The 20204-nt window shown below is 45.3% G+C and overlaps 1 protein-coding gene across 1 annotated transcript in view; it reads right to left on the minus strand.

Annotated features, from left to right (window-relative positions):
- dcc (DCC netrin 1 receptor) overlaps nt 1-20204 on the minus strand; it is a 358534-nt gene that overhangs the window by 212136 nt on the left and 126194 nt on the right. Inside the window, exon 2 of the mRNA XM_072696028.1 lies at nt 19269-19592. Within this exon, the coding sequence (XP_072552129.1) occupies nt 19269-19592 (324 nt within the window). The remainder of the gene's footprint in view (nt 1-19268; nt 19593-20204) is intronic.

Below are 20204 nucleotides of genomic sequence, written 5' to 3' on the forward strand. Positions count from 1 at the left end.
ACTATGTCCTATATGTTTAGTGTTCTATGTTCTCAAAGTCTTATATTCCCAGGATTCAATCCTTCCAAGGTCCTGTTTTCACAGTGTTCTATGTTTCCAGCAGCCCAATGTTAAGGACTGGTTTGTATTTGGTGGTGGTTGGTGTGGCGCAACAGATAACACCTCTACCTGCCAGTGAGCTACCACACCATGTTGGAGACTGGGATTCAATTCCCAGTCTGGGTGCCTATGCTGCGCTACACCTATAAGAGTCCCTGGGCAAGACTCCCAACACTGCATTGGCCCTTCTCTGTAATACGAGTAACCTTGTAAGTTGCTCTGGATAAGAGCGTCAGCTAAACGCCATAAAATGTAAATGTATTCTTAGAGACATGTGTTTCCAGGCTTCTAATTTCCCAAGGTCCCGCATATGCTTCTAGGGCCTTGTGTTTCCAATGTCCTTTATTGCCAAGGTTTTATATTCTCAGAGTTTTCACAGTCATATACTGCTAAAAGTATAAATTCCTTGAGGAATATTTAGGGCTTGAGGAACCTGTTAAGGTGTATTGAGGAACTTTTCTAAAAACATTTTCTTGAAGGATCCTTAAGAGGTTCCTCCACAGTGTCAATCTGATGATGAAAAGTGTGCTTATATTTCCAATATCATGTGTTACCAGGCTTCATGAGTACACAGCATGTTCCCAGAAAATTACCATGAGGGAACATATCGCCTGGGGAATCTCAGGTTTAGAATCATAGGGATGACCCCAAGCCCAAGGCCGCAATGTAGTTTTCTGTTTTATGTGTAATGTAATATTAGTGAAAAGGCAGTTTGCCTTTTTTACGCCATGGCCCAATGGTTAGAGAAGTGGGCTTGGGACCGGAAACAGTCCTTAGGCTTGGCATCCATGGCTGAGGCAAGGCACCTAATCTAAATGCACTGCTATTAAGGTTAACATCACTAATATTACATTACACATAAAACAGAAAACTACATTTCTGCCTCCTGTACTTTCCCACCCGTTAATCTCTGGGACCAGAGGACTCTGAACTCTGTTATTCACAGCCATAGCCAATGCCAGTCGATAAAAAGCAATGAAGGGAACAAATGCTTTAGAAAATGTCACTGAATCATTACTTGCTGCATAGAAGAGGGGAAAGCAGAGTCCAGTCAGTTCCCCATCCGGCACCTGTTCAGATGCATGAAGCTTCTTTTTCTTTCCCCTTTGATTGTTTGTTTTCTCACATCCGGTCAATAATAATACATGCACACAGATTCTCAAAGATCACACATTTCAGATGCCCGGTTTGCTCAGAGCCGCTATCATAGCCCATTGTAAGTCAGATTAGGAGGGTTTTTGACTGGAGTGTTTACAGGCAATAAAAATGTAAACAAACCATTTGGAGCTTTTAAGAACACCCCGCCGCCCCTTCCTTCAGAGGGACATCTGAATCCTAATAGCATCATTTGAAGTGCTGTTTGAGAATTCATCATCAGGGCTGCCACTTTTGTTCTCAGATTTCTCATTACGGCTCGAACCACGTGCACCCCTTTCACTCTCCCTGGTTTAATACGAGGGGCCCGCCGCAGACCCCCACCAACCTCTCATTAAAGGAGCCTAGACCTGCTTTAATTACAACCACAAGCAGATGCGTTCGTGGTGATGGCACAAATACAATCAGCGCATAATTGAATATTTACACTCCCTGTCATCACATTTGCATTTCCTCATCGCACACCACTGCAGACATACAGACACGGACGTGTTTGTGACTAGAACCTCAACGATCCGGCATGCAGTGAGGGGAAAACACGAGCAAACACACGTCCCACATTCATTTAGCGCTCATTAGCAGAAAATCCAGTTATGGTAATTTTTGTGTAGGCAGAGAGCGCCTATCGACATGCTAGCATGTTGATACTAGCTTGTTGTTGTTGGCTGAGGAAGAGCATTTTGTAAGTGTGTTACATATTCAGCCTCACAGTTCATTGTTACACCACCAGATGAGTGAAACATTGATTAGCTTCGTCTAAAGAGGCTTCATCTGTCAAAGGGGTGGATCTACATATTAGGCAGCAGGTGAACAGTCAGTTCCTAAAGGTGATGAAGTTGTTAAAAGCATATGAATCTGAGACACTTTGATAAGAACCAAACTGTACAGGCTAGACGACTGGGTCAGAACATCTCCAAAACATCAGGCAGGTCTTGTGCCATACAGGGTGTCCTCATTATGCAGTTAGTAACTACAACTACAAGGCCATGGGCACCCAAGGCTCTCACTACACCCACCACACTCTCAGGGTTCTATGTTCCTAAGTCCCTAAGTCCCTACATTCCCAAAGCCTTATGGTCCTAAGGACGTATGTTCCCAAGGCCCAGTGTTCCAGAGGACCCTATGTTCCAAGAACCCTATGCCCTCAGGCCCCTATTTTCCCACTGTCATATGTTCCCAAAGTTCTAGGTCCCCAAGGTCCTATGCTCCCAGGGTCCTATATTCCAAATGTTCTTCCCCTGGGTTCTTTGTTTACAGGGTTCCCACAACCCTGTGTTCATAGGGTCCTATTCTCCCGAAATCAATGTTCCCAGGCCCATAGGTACCCGGGGTCCTACAGTCCCAGTGCCACTCCTATGATGTTCCTAAAGTCCTATTTTCTTAGGGTCCAATATTCCCAACACCCTATGTTCCTAAAGTCGTATGTTCATAGTGCCCTATGTTGGCAAGAACCTATATCCCCTGGGTTGTTTGTTTACAGGGTTCCCACAACCCTATGTTCATAGGGTCCATTTCTCCCAAGATCAATGTTCCCAGGCCCATAGGTGCCCATGGTTCTACACTATGTTTCCAGGACTCTTGAGTTCACAAGCTCCTACAATCCCAGGCTTCTATGTTCCCCAGGACCTACATTTGCATTTTCTTATTGTGCACACATGCATTACCTGTGTTGTCTATTTTTGCATCGCCTGATGAGAAAAACACAAACTTGAGTTTAGAACAGCAGAGAAAGCGACTCCCACCTGCTATAACAACATGAACACAACATCATTAACAAAGCAAAGCTCTGAATGTTTGACATCCTATCATCTCCGCTTACAAGCATCTTTCTGTATAACTGCAATTATCATAACAAGACCAAGATACCTAATGGGGCTTTTTCCAACACTATAATTACTATTAATTACTAACACTCAAGCCCTTATGTGGCAACACTGTCAATTAGCCTACAAAGACAGCGAGTGCCTCATGCTAATTACGGTCTTCTCGCGACCTATAAAGCCCTGCTCTGCTTCCTCACGCTCCTCCACATCACCATTTCCATCATCAGCAACAGTGTGGGTGCAACATGGAGTTCCATATGTTGCTGGATATTGTCTTCCAATAATGCTTTAGATGCACACGATCATTTTGACAGATTGTAATACACTACAGGAAGCACAGGGGGCGATATGCCTAGGGAGAAGACAGACGAGTCACAGAGTGTGAATGTGGATCTACGCTATCAGTCATAATTTTAGGGTTATGTGACCCCTTTCCAGCCTCTCTTTATGCCTCTGAATTAGCTAGACCCGTTTATTTCTTCTGATTTTAAGATATGCTGTATGCAAATGAGGCTTTTTGATATATGTAAATAAGGTCTGTTCTTAGACAACCACATTCACCATTAGTGTTGGACACAGATGGAATTTGGCCTCCGCCATTAACCCATCCATGCAGTGAACACGCACACATACACACTAGTTATCCAGCACACACAGTGAACAGTGTGTATGAGCACACATGCCCGGTGCAGTAGGCAGCTACTTGCAATGCCCAGGGAGCAGAAAAGGTGAAGGGGCTTCCTTAAGGGCCCAACAGTGGCAGCAAACCTACAATCCTGTCACCAATGGCCCTGTGCTCTAACCACTGAGCCACCACTGCCCTGGCCAGAGATAACTGGTCCAGCTAATTTGTTGGGAAGGTGACCAGGGAGGGGCAAAACCTGGCCTGATTAAATGCTGCCATCACAGGGGGTCAACTCCCCACAGAGAGCATGAGGAAAGCTGCCTGATGCTGGATAACTGATTATGAATTCCATGACCTTCTGGAGGTAATGAAGGATGGACAAGGGAGGGGGGTTAGTAGGACGTTCTCGAGGTCAAAGGGGTGAATGCTGAGGGCAGGTGGTACAGGTAAGGGACGGGGTGGCTATTAGAGAATATTCTATAAGAGAATACACAGCCCTGACTTCAATAGTAGAGCATACATCAGTACACTCAGTGGCCACTTTATTAGAAACACCCACCTTGTACTCCCACTCACTGGCCACTTTTTTAGAAACACCTGCTTTAAACTTTTACTCACTGGCCACTTTATTATGAACACCGAATATCCACCAATTGGTCACTTTATTAGAGACACCTGCCTTAAACGTTCACTGAGTGGTCACTTTATTAGAAACACCCACCTCGTACTTCCACTCTCTGGCCACTTTATGAGAAACACCTGCCATGTACTTTCACTTACTGGCCACTTTATTAGAAACACCTGCCATGTACTTCCACTCATTGGCCACTTTCGTAGAAATACCTGCCTTAAACGTTCACTCACTGGCCACTTTATTAGAAAGAATGACCTTACACATACACTCATTGGCCACTTTATTAGAAACACCTGTCCTGTACTTTCAATCACTGGCCACTTTATTAGAAGCACCTACCGAGCGTCACCATGTGACAGCGGTGTACTGGTTCTGTCCTCAGGAGCCCAAATGGAGAAAAGCAGTGAGTGCACGCTGATCACACACACAGGCACACACACACACACACACACACTCAGACCAGAGCCAAGGACAAAGACAGTGACGTCTCCAGAGGAGCCATGTTCCTATTAGCAGCCTATATGACTCAGCCTGTGTTTCTATTTTGATGTAAAGCCAGCAGACTTGTTGATCCATCGCTGCTGCATTCCGCTCCAAAGCCAGACCGCGGCGGACCGTGTCAAAACACAGGATAATTGGACCGAGCAGTTACAACTGACATGGTTCCAGGTTGCACCTGAGAGACCACCTATATCCTGAGAGAGGAGAAGAGACTGTGCATATGTGAGTGTGTGTGTGTGTGTGTGTGTGTGTGTGTGGCTATGTTTTTAGCACTTAATGGGAAGCAACTGTTTCCTGTATGAAGCTAAAAGAAAAATCTTTGACATTTTGGGGGCACCAGCGATGCTTTTTACACAAAACACATATTTAATTAGTCAACAGTGCAGAAGGCCGCAGATTAGCTTTCAGGTCCTGATGTTGAACATTCCTGAGGCCAACTGAGCAAAACAGACTAACCCAGTTAACGAGTCGAACCAGTTAGCCGTTAGCTTCATGTTTGTGCTGTGATAATTAGCGGCTGTTCACATTCATTTAACATTAATTAACAACATTAGCTTTCTTTACTCTTATTTGAAGTTAATCCAGACATATAAAACACTGTGAGTACCATACAGCAACACAATAGTAATCAACTAGTAACACCATTGCAACCACCTGTCAATGCCATCATAACCCCTAGCAACACCATAGTAACAATACAGCAACCTGGGATACCACAGCAACTGCCTACTAACCAAATATCAACATAAGAGTAACTACCTAGCAAGTCACTAGCAAACCCATAACAAGCATCTGATATACCACAGCAGCCGCCAAACAACACCATAGTAACCACCTAGCAACACCATAACAACCACCCAGCAACACCATGGTACAACACAGCAACCTGGGATACCATGGCAACTGCCAACTAACCATATATCAACATCACAGTAACCACCAAGAAACACCATAGCAACCACCAAGCAAAACCAAAGAAACCACCTATCGCAGCCCCCTAGCAACACCACAGAAACCACCTAGCAACACTATAGTAATCACCTAGCAAGTGCCTACCAAACCCATAGCAAGCACCTGATATACCAGAATAACCACCTAGCAACACCATAGTACAACACAGCAACCTGGAATACTACACAAACTGCCTACTAACCATATATCAACATCACAGTAACCACCAAGCAAAACCAAAGATACCACCTATCGCAGCCCCCTAGCAACACCACAGCAACCACCTAGCAACACTATAGTAATCACCTAGCAATTGCCTACCAAACCCATAGCAAACACCTGATATACCAGAATAACCACCTAGCAACACAATAGTACAACACAGCTACTACAGAAACTGCCTACTAACCATATATCAACAACACAGTAACCACCCAAAAACACCATAGCAACCACCAAGCAAAACCAAAGAAACCACCTATCGCAGCCCCCTAGCAACTCCATAGTAACCACCAAGCAAGTGCCTAGCAAACCCATAGCAAGCACCTGATATACCAGAACAACCACCTAACAACACCATAGTAACCACCTAGCAACACTATAGCAACCAACTAGCAACTCCATAGTAAGCCCCTAGCAGTTACCTTGCAAACCCATGGCAAGCACCTGATATACCAAAGCAAACATTCTAGTAACCACTAGGCCTGATAGGGCAATACCCCAGAAATACATTATTAGCATCATTATTAGCATTAGCATCATGTGTTCATAATGGTAGCACAGCACCATTTAGCCACAGTCACATGGAAGAACCCCACGAGGACAGGAATACACACTTAGTGTGTGTGAGACTGAGGCAGAAGCAGAAAAGGAGGAGCTGTAAATAACATGTCACACTGAAAACAAACCTGCCGGCTTAGGAATTTTAAAGAGTGCAAAGACTTTTCCAAATCAACATTAAATTTTCATTTTAGGAAGGAGAGATGCCGGGACTCAGAGAAGTGGAGGGGGGGGGGGTTTCAAACAAGCAATCTTCAAATCAAGAGAAGAGCATTTCATATTTACAAGCTTTTTGGCTTCTTCTTACTCTGCGGGTCCCAGCTCGGGAACAAAGAGAATGCTTACAGGCTGCTGAGCCAGGCCTGGCCCACGTCTGATCTGTGTGTGCCTGGTGAGTTACAACTCGAAGGCGCTTGTTTACACCCGCTAAGGATGCTCAAATCTTCACAAACCAGGGGCAACCTTCAGAAGCTTGCTGTGCCGATATTTCTTATGCCTTTTGGCTTTCGGATGCTTCCATGTCTCAGAGATGGTTAGTTAGCACATACATTTTCGGACTTGATCTAGGCAGATTTGATGTGCTTTCCCCTGTGGAGTTAATTTAGAACTAAGTCGAGTCTTTTTAAGGGATGACTGAGTGTCTCTGGACATCTCTGGAACATTTAGTTCCAGTCTAAAACAGCCACGTCTCAGCGAAGGAGTAGTCTTGACCTCAGATGCCCTGTCAGGAGCTGTACGGCCGCCTGATGTGTACAGCAAGCTAAAGTCTTTAAAAAAGTTCTTCTAAGGGCTCTTCGCTAAAAGCAGTGGTTCGATACATTGAACTATGACAACCTAAAATGACCACTGGGGTGCTTTAATGGTTTTTGCCAGACAGACAGCCTCGCCCAGCATCCCTATTGCGGTTGGCATCGCTGGGCGTCGACGCCTGTCTTGCCCAGCAGCTCTACCATGGTGAAAACACTACTGTGGTAATCACAGCCTTTCCCAGCATCACTACCGTAGCGACCGTCAAACTCGTTCAGTAGCTCTGCCATGCCAGCCTTGTCCAGCATTGCTACCGCGCTGGCCTCGCTCAGCATCTTTACCACAGTGACCGCTATACCGTTACCCAGCATTGCTATAGTGGTCTTAGCAATGCCTCCGCGGCATTGCTATCGTCACTGTGGCGTCGCCAAGCATCGCTTACCACAGCTTTACCATCTACTCCATGCTAGCAACCAGCCTCCAGGCTCCTCTCCAGCACCACTACCACAGTGGTAACATCGCTACCACAGTGATAACATTTATACCATCGTGGTAACAGTACTGTCACAGCGTTAGCATCTCTACCGTGCTGCCTGTCAGCCTCGCCAGCATCACTCAGGATGTTACTCACAAGCCATGTTCATGAGGTCCTGGGCCCTTCACATTTAAAAATAAGTGAATATGTGGTCTTAAGGCTCTGAGGGCAAGGCTCGAGTCACATGAAATGGTACCTGAAACATAATGGAGACCACAGAACCTTTCTCAGAACTGCTAAATTCACCAATGGTGCCAATGGTGGTCCAGCAAAACTAAGCTTCCCTGGTAAAAGTGTTCTCCATGCTGGTGGAAACCCATGGTTGTAGAGAGCAGCGGTGTGGAAGTGGGTGACTGCTATTACAGGGGTGTGGGTTTGATACCTACGTCCATCAAACTGCTACAGGTCTTAACTTAAGCCTGTCTGCTCCAGGGATGAGGTAGCATGGCTGACCCTGTGCTCCGACCTCAGCTTTTTAAGATATTATATGCAAAGAGAGGAATGTGGTTGTGTTGTGCATGTGCGTAAACCTTCTGAAAGTCTGAAGAGCGTCTAGATCATGTCTAAATTCTAGGAGCCTTAAATTGATACACACTCCAACATAGTTTTGTAGAGCTGACTCTTTTCCACTTCATGGGAATGATTCAGTTAATGAATCTTCTGAGCAGCCTAAAGTCCCCACGATGTTAAAAAGTTGATGTATTCACCATCTTAGGGACATCGAGTCCCCATAAAGTGGTAAAAACATGGCTAAAAAAATGAACATACACACCCCATACCCCTGAAATATTCACGCTGTCTAGTGTCTACTCGTCTATCTGTCTGAGATTCAAAGTCCCAGTCAGACGAAGACATGCTGTCTTGTCTGCGGTCTGAAACACACCAGCTACACACAGGCAGACAGTGTACGCAGGGAAACAGGCCTGGTGCTGTGTCTTTGTCTGAAGACAGTGGAGACAGTCACCGCTGATGCGCCGTCATTCTCAGCAGGCGAAAACTGGAGCTTGAAGGGATGGAAGTGGGGAAAAAAATGGCGGAGGAAAAAAAAGCCCACTGGCAATATGGTGCCCCCCTACTGAGACACACAAACCCCAAGACAGGGAACTGGGCTGCTGAATGCAATATGGCGAAGGGTTTGGCCGTGCCAGAAAAGCGACTGGTGTGTGCGCATCTGCTGTGCTTGCCCGTTGGATCCCATCCCATCTATGCTGCTCCAGACGATCTCCCAGGACCAGCTTCTCTTCATGTCTTTCATCATAAGCAGCTCCTTACCGTCAGATTGTGCACCATCTGACTTCAACGCAGGCAGGGTAGTCTTCTCTACAGAAGATGCCTTTGTAACAGTGATGAAGATGCTCCACACGGTAAGATCAGGCAAAATGCTTCAACAGCTTGAGACACACCCCTTTCTGAGTCCTATCTGGAGGGGCACTATTATGTAGAGGTTCCATATCTGTTCATATATGCAGAATTTGCACCGGTGTCCCACAAGGCTCAGTGCTGGGCCCTTTCCCGATGTTCCTTTTATACTTAAACTCTCTGTGATATCTTTTCATGACTCCTCCTGTTCAAAACATCCTTTTCTTCCCCTTCTGGCTCCTTCTCCTTATTGTGATCTTGTCGTGTCCCTTGAGAGCTCACTGGTCATTCCATCCACAGATGCACACATTCTTAATGTAGTCGAGGATGACCAGTGGTCTTGGCTTATCTTGTACTGCTATACCTGACTGATGCTCCGAATTCAGCAGAATGTCCTGCCATCGGCCTTCCGAAATGCTTCCCGAACTGCTTGCAACAGGTTTAAAGTCTTAAATGCCCAAAAAAGCCAAAGAAGGACCAGCCAGTGGTCAAATCTGAGGCCTTTTAAGCTTCAAGTAGAGCTCAATCTCTCATCCTGCAAGATGCACGAAAGGCAAGCACCAGGAGTCTTCTCTAACCTGGAGCCGAGATGGTAGAACAAGCTTCGCCTAGCAACCCAGGCAAGGTTATCGTGACCTGGGATGTTCTCAAGGGGAATTTCTAGTACGTCTGTAATTCAAATCATTCAAATCCATCCAACAAAAAGCTCCACTCCACATTCAGAAGGAACAACAGCAATGCCCTTCGCTTCCAGGGCTGCATGGCTTCATCTCAGCCACTTTTGAGCAGTAAAGTAAAAGTAAGTAAAAGGGGTAAGACAGGATGGTCTGAGGAGGTGAATGTGCAGAGTGCTTGTTCACATGGCATTTTTCTCTAGAAAACACTGAATCATTTTCCATTTGTCCTCTGATAATAGCAATCCAGCTTTGTGTATCCACAGTCAGAGCGAACGTCCGGGAAAAGCACACACTGTTTGAAATCTGCCTCTTAAGTCATGCTGTTTGTTCTTCATGCTGGGTTTGAATTCATGCCCTCGTCTTCATACATTGCGGTTCACATAAAAAATACAACCGGGCCCATATCCTAAGTTTCCCTTGAATATCAGAGTAATCTCTGAAGCTTTCTTAAAGTCTTTGGCTTTTTTCATGAATCTACAGCAGCTGATTCTCATATCCCAACAGCAGCGTAAAAGGTAAAGTTCCTGTCCTAACCTAAATGACCTCTTTTTCTGATTGGCTGCCTCAGATTGCACCTCATTCAAAAAGCATGTACGCTCTCCTTGCTGGTTTTTGTATAAGTGCCATTAAGTCCTGACTCACAATTCAGCAGAATGACTTCGGTCTTCCGAAATGCTTCCGAACTGCTTACAACAGGTTTAAAGTCCTAATTCCTGAAAAGGCCAAAGAAGGACCAGCCTGCTCCTACCACTGGAAGTGGTCGAAATCTGAGGCCTTTTAAGCTTCAAGTAGAGCTCGATCTGTCATCCTGTAAGAGCCATAGTCGGGGGCTGGGATCTTCCTGAATCTCCTTTAATAGAACATTAGATGTGGAATATACTTTAATATAGAAAAAATAACGGTTTCACTTCGTCTACAAATCAATACATTCGTCAAATTTGGGCCGGAATGGGTCGCTATTATACAATCTCTACAAGCACAACCTGTAGAAGTACCCAACCATTAATTACCACTGACTGTTTAGTGATGCTGTGCTGTTGTAACTGCACTATCCTTAAACACAGAGACGGAAAAATCGATCGGCTATGTATCTGTATCGGTCAATTAGCCGATCCGGAGAGTCGTTCTGAGCATACTTGCGAGTCTGATGTTCAACAGCGTTTTTAAAAGTGGTTGATTCCAAAAAAGTAAAGTACATTTTGTCTTGAGGAATACAGAAGCTTTACAGAAGCTCTGTATTAATAATGCATTATCAAGTCTGCCTGTAAAGGTAGCACCGAGTCCTGGCCTCGATATCAGCAAACTGCCGAGTTTCCCTATATACTCCTCACTCCCTATATAGTGAACTATATACATCATAAAGCTACAGCATCTACAAGCACTAGATAGCACCAGGTTTCAGATGATCACATATGAATGCATGTAAATACTGTTCTATTACATATATATTAATACTCTATTTAGCTTTACAACCCATCATTTCCTCACTGGCTTAGTACACTACATAGTGGGTAGTGTGTGATTTAGGGTTGAACCTTTTGATGTCTCTCCTTATGAGGTACTGTTGCCCCATACAGGGCTAGCATGCTCATGCAAGCGTTTTTTTCGTCTCTGTGTGGACGGAAATATTTTGAGGACTAAGGAGGACTAAGGTTGACTAAGGCACCGTCACTTTGATCTGTGGATTGTCGGTTTGAATCCCAGGCCATGGTGCTTGCCATCAGCTGCCGGAGTCTGAGAGTGCACAGTTGGGCTTGCTCTCTCAGGGGTGGGTTGACGGCACTTGCATGGGGACACATGGGGACATGTGCAAGAGTCCACCCTCCTAGCGTTTAGGGGCACTGATAGTGATAGGGCGAGTTCACATGAACAGGGATCGGGTAATTGGGCCTTCCAATGGGGTAAAAAAAAAATCTCCTGAAATGTGTGGGCGGAGCCTAAGATTAGCAGTGTTTACATACTTTAGCAATTACAAAATATGCCTTTCTGTGCCATACTTTCCACGGAAACTCACTGCACCTCATTCCTCACCACCCCCTCCTCCTCCTCTCTCACCACAGGCAAGCCTGCACTTGTCCTCCATCACACTCTCAACTCTAGACACACCGCTGCCATCTCTCCATCTTCCTGTCCTTCAGCTTTGTGTCCATTTCTTCTGCTCCTGTCACTCTCCTGCTGGCCAGCTCTGTCACTGTCAGCTGCTTTCTTTCATCGGTTTGTGTGCTGGGCCATCACTCTCTCTCTCTCTCTCTCTCTCTCTCTCTCTGTCTCTTACTTTAAAACTCTCTACTCCATATATCACAATACAGCATGTGTCGCATGCCCACTGGTCTTCTACTATAATAAAGCCTGAGGGCCACACACACAACTACCATGCTGCAAAACCACTGGCAAGCGAAAGCACTGTAATGCAGCCGACCTAACGATCAGTTCTATACGGCAGATACTTAGTTGAATGTCAGTTAAGTGAGTAAAAACTCACATATTTTAAGATATGGACACAGAATGGACAAAAGTATTGGGACACCTTCTCATTCATTGTTTCTTCAAAAGTCAATGGTATTAAAAAAGAGTTGATCCACCTGCTTTTGTTGGAGTAACTGTCTCTACTGTTCAGAGAAGAAGGCGTATAACTAGATTGTGGATCAGGCACTGCTGTAAGGATTTTATTTTATTTGATGTATTCAGTAGTAAGAGAGGTCAGGCCATTAGAGAGGTCAGGATGTTGAATGCTTGAACTAGCCCAACTCACCCACAATTCCCAACGCATCCCAGAAGTACTGGATGGAGCATCATCTATTATCCCCTAGAACACACTGCTCCACAGCTCAATGCTGGGGGGCTTTATACCCCTCTTGCCCACGCCTGGCATTAAGAGGGCTGGTGCCTATAGGTTCATGTTGATGTTGATCGGTTCCAGAGATTGGTTCCTACAGGGACTAGACAAGCTGTGCGTGTGCATTTGCAATGTAAAGTAGCTGAATGCATTAATTCGAAGGGGTGTCCACAAACATTTGGACATGTAGTGATTTTACACACTCCTGGAGGTCTTTCAAGCTGCTTTTCAAACTGATTTGAAGCAGACACACAAATGCTGAACCCTGATTGGTGGAAACAAGTCCACTGAAGCACAAGCGTTTAGACCAAAGCATTAAATAAGGTGTGTTCAGAAGTCTGACTGGCACTGGTACTGTATCACTGTACTGTAATCGCTGTTTACTTACCCTGTATACATGTAACATAAGGCCACATTAAATTGAAGTCAATACTCACTGATTAATTATAGCGCACATAATACCAGGGCTAGCGCTTTGGCCTCTGTTGTTCTTATAGGCTCGGAAACCAGCTTTCACAGCCAAGGTGTGAGTGCTGTTTAGATCCAAGCTGTGATTTATTTCATTTTATTTCGCGCCAAGATATAAACACAAACAAATAAACAAACCCAAAGAAATGCCCAGTCCGTTTCAAACGCGCTATCATTACTATATAATCTGCTTTAGTCCACATTATACCCAGAGGGGTTTCACTGAGTGGATAAAATCCTGCAGACCTCGTTCTCGTAATTAGCAGCCCCTCCAAATCCCTAGGAGGCGCTAGACTTAATTACCTCTTTTGGGACCGCTGCGTTGCTGCTCGCTGGTTCAAGTCAAGGGTTTGATTATAAGGCCTTTGATTGGGTAGTTACTGCTGCAACACCCACACGGCCTTTTCCCTCTAAATTACCATTAATTAATGCTAATTGGCATTGATTTAGTGTTCGCATTAAACTGCTGTTTGTTATTAAAATTAGAAGGCTGGAAATTGGAGGATTTGGAGCTGGGTCTGAATACATCGGTCATTGAGATACATGTACACTATACGTCCTAAATGTTTATGGACATCCCTTCTAATGAATGCATTCAAGTTGCTTAAGTCCTATTTTTGACACATATGTGCAAATGCCAATAGAATAGGACTCTCTGGAGTAGATCGACAATTGATGAACCAATTGGCACCGTGCCTAATGCCAGGACTGGGCTAGACAGGTACAAAGCCCCCCAGCACTGAGCTGTAGAGCAGTGGAGCAGTGTTCTCTGGAATGAGGATGATTTGGGGAGTTGGGGATGAGTTGGGACGGTGATCATCCTACATCTCGACCTCACTGACACTCTTATCTAACACTAAATGCAATCAAATCCTCAGTGCAATGTTCTAGCAGAAAGCTTTCGTCTTCCCGGGACAGTAGAGACAGTTACTCCAACAAAAGCAGGACGAGTTCTTTTTTAATCCCCTTGATTTCAGAAGAAGCAATGAATGAGCAGGTGTCCCAATACTTTTATCCTAATAGTGTAACATTACCGTGTTCAGGAGACGTCAGGGGACCTTTTCAAGACCCTAACTGGATTAAGCCGGCATGTAGGTAGAGTGCTGAATGTGATGTGCTTGTAATCAGATTTGCTTGTCCTCTGCGCCTCCACTTCATTTCCTGAGTGACAGAAAATGTGTGTGTGTTTATATATGTGTGTGTGTGTGTGTGTGTGTGTAGTGGGTAGGTGTGTCTTTTTGACAAATTAGAAGCTGAGGGAACTAACAAGCCCTCCCCGACTGCCAAGGTGAGGTCAAGTGCAGCCCTGCTTTAGTTTTTCGCTGTAAAAAAAGAAGCATCAGCCTCCACCGCTAAGCTAAAATGCTAAAAATATCGGCTTCCATTATCTCTTACAGCAGCAGACGGAATCGAATCAAACGCCGCTCCCTCACACCTGCAGCTATTATTGCTGTTTCGCTGATGCTTCTGAGCAAAGCCGCTTATATTAGCCAGCCCCTGAGCCTGTTCCCCTGGAGGGAGGCGGGATTAAGTTGCCTGGCTAAAGGGTAGAGGCGCAGATGAGTCAATGGCGTGACCTTCTAGCCCGTGTCAAATGACCTTTGCGGCTTGAGAAGTGCCGTTCCGTTTATCTGTGGAGGCTCCTGGAACGGGAGGACTTTGTGACTAAGCCCCCAGCATTGAGCTGTGGAGCAGTGGAAGAACTGTGTTCTCTGAAATGATGGCGGTGCTTCATCCAATACTTGACTTAGGGAGGTTGGGATGAGGTGGGATGGGATTATCCAACATCCTGAACCTGAATAAAGGTCTTATCTAATGCTGAATGCAATCAAATCCTCACAGCAATGCTCCTTCAGAATCTACTAGAAAGCCTTCTTCCCTGGACAGCAGAGACAGTTACTCAAACAAAAGCAGGAGAAACTCTTTTTAATAGCCTTGATTTCAGAAGAAACAATGAATAAGCAGGTGTCCTAATACTTTTGGCCATATAATGTACCTTCATCACCCGAGCATGAGGTTGCAGTGTTGCTGGTTGGCTGCTCTAGTGGTGCTAAGACCTTTGTCGTATGTGTCTCACTATACACACATTAGGTAAGGGTTAGGTATAAACAAGCTGTTACACACTATATGGACAAAAGTATTTGGACATCTATACGTTACACCTACAGTAGTTTTAATGCCATCCTATTCTAAACCCACAGGCTGTAATATATAGCTGGTCCCCCTTTGCAGCTCTAACAGCAGCAGGTCTGGAGCTCTGCAGTTATTGGAGACTTTTCTGCACTCTGCTCTGAGCTCAGCACTCGGCCCTGACCCCGCTCTGTAACTTTACGTGGTCTTGCTGAGCTGCTGTGGTTCCTAAACGCCTCCACTGTTCAATAACAACACCACTCACAGCTGATGGAGGAAGATCTAGGAGGGAGGAAATTTCACCAGCTGACTTCTTGTTGTTGCTGTTGTTGTTGCAGCGGTGTCTCCTATTACATACAGAACCACGCTGGAGTTCAGTAAGCTCTTCAGATCCACCCAGTCTTTCACTAATGTGTGGAAGAAAGGCAGACTGCAAGTGTGCATGAGACTTCAGGGCTAAATGTCCCGATACTTTTGCCCATATAGTGCATTCATCTCTTTCCTTTTGGCACACTCCCAAGTCCACCCATACAGCTGTTGACCATATATATCTGTTTACCATGGTTAACAATATCATGGCCACTACCACACTACCACTGGTACTGCTCATGCTCATACTGCAGTAGAGGCAGTGGTGGCATTGGGAAATGGGAAACAGTGTCCTTCACTGCCTTCAGCCTCCACTCATCCCATGGTCCACCTCTTTAACCCCCTAGTTGCCATTATATGGGGAATGCAACGTCCACAAACGGTTGTCAAACTGCGAGCACTACAGAGGGCTGCTTATCACGGCTGCTCTTTGTCGCCCATTATTTAAAGAACGAGTAAAGAACTGCTGGAAATGACCCTGTGGACGGTCTCAGAGAAACGTTGGAGGGCCAATTTAGGCGAAGCATTATCTCCAGCCGTCAGTATTGGTTCCAGACTTGCTAAAAGAAAGTTAACGCGTGAAGAAATGAGCTCGGAGGGAGCTGGAATTGAAAACAGCCCACTCGTGTGGTTTGGCATTAAGAATGTGTGGTGATCCCTTTGAAAGTTCCCTCCCTCCCTTCCCTCTCTTCCCTTTTCAACTCAGCGTCTCTCGCTGTCTTTCTCCATTTCGCCACAGACAGATTACCGTGACTGGGCGCTCGGTCTGGTAACTGAAACTGTGAAAAAAAATGGCCAAATCCAGACTTTTTAGCCAAAAAAGCGCCCGGCCGGCACCTCAATCTGGTCTTGCCGGCACACTCCAGATCATCCGCTTAGAAACACGGCCTCCGCTGGTCTGCCAATTGGCAGGGCTTTAAAGAAGCCAATGAATGTGACTTTCGGTTTAATGCCCCGTGATAACCGCGTCCGCCGGCGTGCCAAGAGGTCAGCCTATCGGTTCAAAGCAGGGAGAGGTTATAAAGTAGCCTCTTCTCTCTGGCTCCTCCAGACTGAAATGCATTAGCGCTATCTTAGCCTCTTCTTTCCAACCACATAAACCCATGAGCACGCCATCCTCTTCATTCTCCGACGCCAATCTCCTCCGCGGATTAATAACCCCAGACGTCTGGACGGATACTTACTCAATTTCATACCCTTGCCTTGACCCGATGCAGACTGGACACTTATCTCTCCAATTGGCACGAGGGTCCTTTTTTATATTAGGGGCGTCTACAGCGCTCCCTAGAGCCAAGATGGCGTCTGCTGGCTGCAGCTGCCCCGAGTGAAGGCCACTTTTGTGTTGGTCCAGCTCACTGCAGGAGAGAGCAGTGGCAGGCAGGAGCACGCTGGGGATCAGTTTAGGGTCCAGATGTAGCTTTGTCTCCAGAAGGACCATTGGTTTTTAGCAACATTTGGACCCAAGGGAAAGGTCCCGATGAAACCTACAGCTTTCTCCAGTGCGGGCCTGACATGACAGGGTTTAATGACCATGGTGGTTTATTGTGCGTACGATTAGTAACTGTATCAGGGCTAAATGTAACCCAATCTGTCTGTACAGAATGCATGCAGAACAGGTATCACAGGGACTAATTGATTAATATTGCATTAGCAATAAATTGCTCGTTATTTCGATTTTACAAATGTATCTGTATGTATCGAACATTTCCAATAACTGCTCATTTTTGATGTTTTTATTCTTTCTGATTTGTTTTTTTAAGACAGAAATTTGTGTTTGAAAAAAAATATTAACAATTTTTAAAAAAATAGAAATAATAATAATTAACTTTGGCATGATTATGCCAAGATTACGAGGTTCAGATCATTGGTTTTGATTAATTTCAATTAAAAGTCAAAATTCCTATTTTGATAACTGTATGTTATCTGTATGTTTGATATATATATCAGGCAAATATAAACTGCATCTGGTAAACCTGTCATTGACAATGAGAACACTGAAATTTTCTTTTGTATCAAACAGCGAAAAAGTCAAAAATCCGCACCCATGTCCCGCCCACCTTTCCTGAGACAACCAATGAGAGCTGATATCATTAAATTTCAAACTCAGCACTCCCAGAAAGGGCTGTGTTTCACTGAGGACGAAATGAGCCAGTAAAATCTTATGATCCCTGTTTTCTAAAGTGTTGAAGTGGTTTGACTGTCTTCAGCGTTGTCCTTCAAAGAACCTGGAACAGGGAGCTGTAATGAATTGGCAACAGAAAATGAAGAAGTTCTTCTTTAATAACGGCCAAATAAATCAACACACAGCACTGGAAAAATCAGCCGAAGGTTGAAGTCCACTCCCAACACCTTTAAAAACCTCTCAAAAACACTGAAACTATTCAAACTGAAGAAAATGGCTGCTAATGCTCCTGTTTTGTCTGCGTCTGAACCCTTCGTTTGCTCTGAAAATGAACTCGGTAGAAGTTTTTAAGCCACAGATTTCACAGCCACTTCAGTAATTAGCCTCAGAGGAACGGCTACGCTTTTAAGGAACACTATTAAATTTTAATGAAGTCCTGAAGACCATCTCAGCAAACCTAACAAACCTGCACCACGCTGTTGTCTCAACTTGTCGCACTGTAGCCTAACAGGATCCTCTCCAGGCCTCCCAGAATGTTGAGCTGAAGGCCTGGAATACCTCAACCTAAACTGAAGTGCTGAGTCAGCAAAACATACATACGCCGCCTCCATAAAGATCCTCCTGACCACACCATCTAACCACCTAGTGATACAGGGAGTGCAGAAGAAGCGTGTTGCGTAACTCTATTTAGTACCTCCAGAGCAAGGCTCACAGGGCTAATTACTAGCTTAAGAGAGTTCAGCAATGCAAGGCTAATTTACGTGGCATAGTTGAGGAGATGGAGGCATAAATTCTACCCTCACACACACTCACACTCGCTGTCCTAATGCTCCCCCTGTACTAATAGACCTGGCTTAGTGAAGGGTTTTACCAGCACCTAATGAGTTGAGGTGAATGTACAGTGGGTAGGAGCCTCAGGTCTATAACTCAGGTCACCCACAACTACATTTATTTAAATAACATTTATAAACACGTTTTTATTTATACACATTTATATATATTATATTATATTTATATAAATATTTCTACACACTACATTAGCCTTATCTCCAGCGCAAAAATAAAACACCAAACACGTCTTCACTGTTTAAAGGCATTTAGAGCTGTGCATCTGAATTTCAGACCAAATTATACCATCACCATTAAATCAAGTTTGTGTAGCATTTCTAGCCTAAAACGTTAGCTCCAAAACACTGTTGATGCTCTACTGACTATAACAGTAAGTAACACTCTACCGCCTCAGTCCACATGCCACCTTTCAGTGGCGGTTTACAGCTTGTCCAGAAAAGTTGTACACTTTTTGACAGTAGGCGGAGCTCAAGAGCAAGAAATACAAATTCTTGCATACTGCTGCTTTAACCTCTACTTTCTCTCCCAAGCAAATGCAAAGTCGAAACAGGCAACAGAAGCTACAGTGGCACACAGCACATATCTCACAGCACCAGCAACACACTCACCAGAGACGGTAACCTTGGCTGTGCGGCTGACAATTGCCCCGACGCCTTCCAGCGTAGCCAGGCACTGGTAGGACCCCTCATCGGGCCGGTGGTGCCGCGAGTGCACCACGTTCTGCACGAGGAGGGAGCCGTTGGCAAGCTGCTGCCTGCGCTCGTCCACCACCGAGCTCAGCAGGACGCCGTCTTTCTTCCAGGAGATGATGGGAAGGCCTTGGTCCGACCGCGCCTGGCAGTCCAGCTGCAGGACGCCTCCACGTACCGTCACCGCATCTTGGGGCTCGAGCACAAAACGCAGCTCCACAAACCCCCGAGGGGACTCCGAACCTGGCAGGAGAGAGCGGGAGAGGGGGAGTGAGTGTGGGAGTTCAGGCTTCTCCATCATTTTTCTCGTATTTTATGTTTTGCGGTCCACTTATTCATCATGTAGCACATCAAGAACAGTGTTTTCAAAACTCAAGGAAAAATTGGGATATGGGCCCTTTAGGTCATGGAAAATTAGACCCAAACCCACATACATGTATTCTTCCACCGGCCCAAAGCTTTAGTACCGTACAGGCTGACCAGCAGCTAACCGACTCTGACGGAAAGAGGCAGGCCAGGCCAGCCAGCCCTTTCATTAACATCTCGCACGTGTCGCGATGCACCATCAGGCATTGTAGCAGGATCTGCATTCAGTCCCTCACAACTCTGTACACCTGAGACTCTGACAAGAGGCATTAGCCCGTTCCATCAGACTCTTTAAAGATAAAAGGCTTTGCTCTGGGCAGGGATTAAACGCTGTTTAGCAGCTCCATGTTCAAATCAAAGCCAGTTTTCTATACACATCCTTCTCTACCTCAGAGCCGAACAAGAGCACAATGGAGGACTGAGGGGAATCCAGACGATTTCTTTACGGTTCATCATCAGGGACTTTATCAGAAGAAGGAAAGCTAAAAA

The sequence above is a fragment of the Salminus brasiliensis genome, chromosome 1 (assembly GCF_030463535.1).
Source record: "Salminus brasiliensis chromosome 1, fSalBra1.hap2, whole genome shotgun sequence".
Lineage (NCBI taxonomy): Eukaryota > Metazoa > Chordata > Actinopteri > Characiformes > Bryconidae > Salminus > Salminus brasiliensis.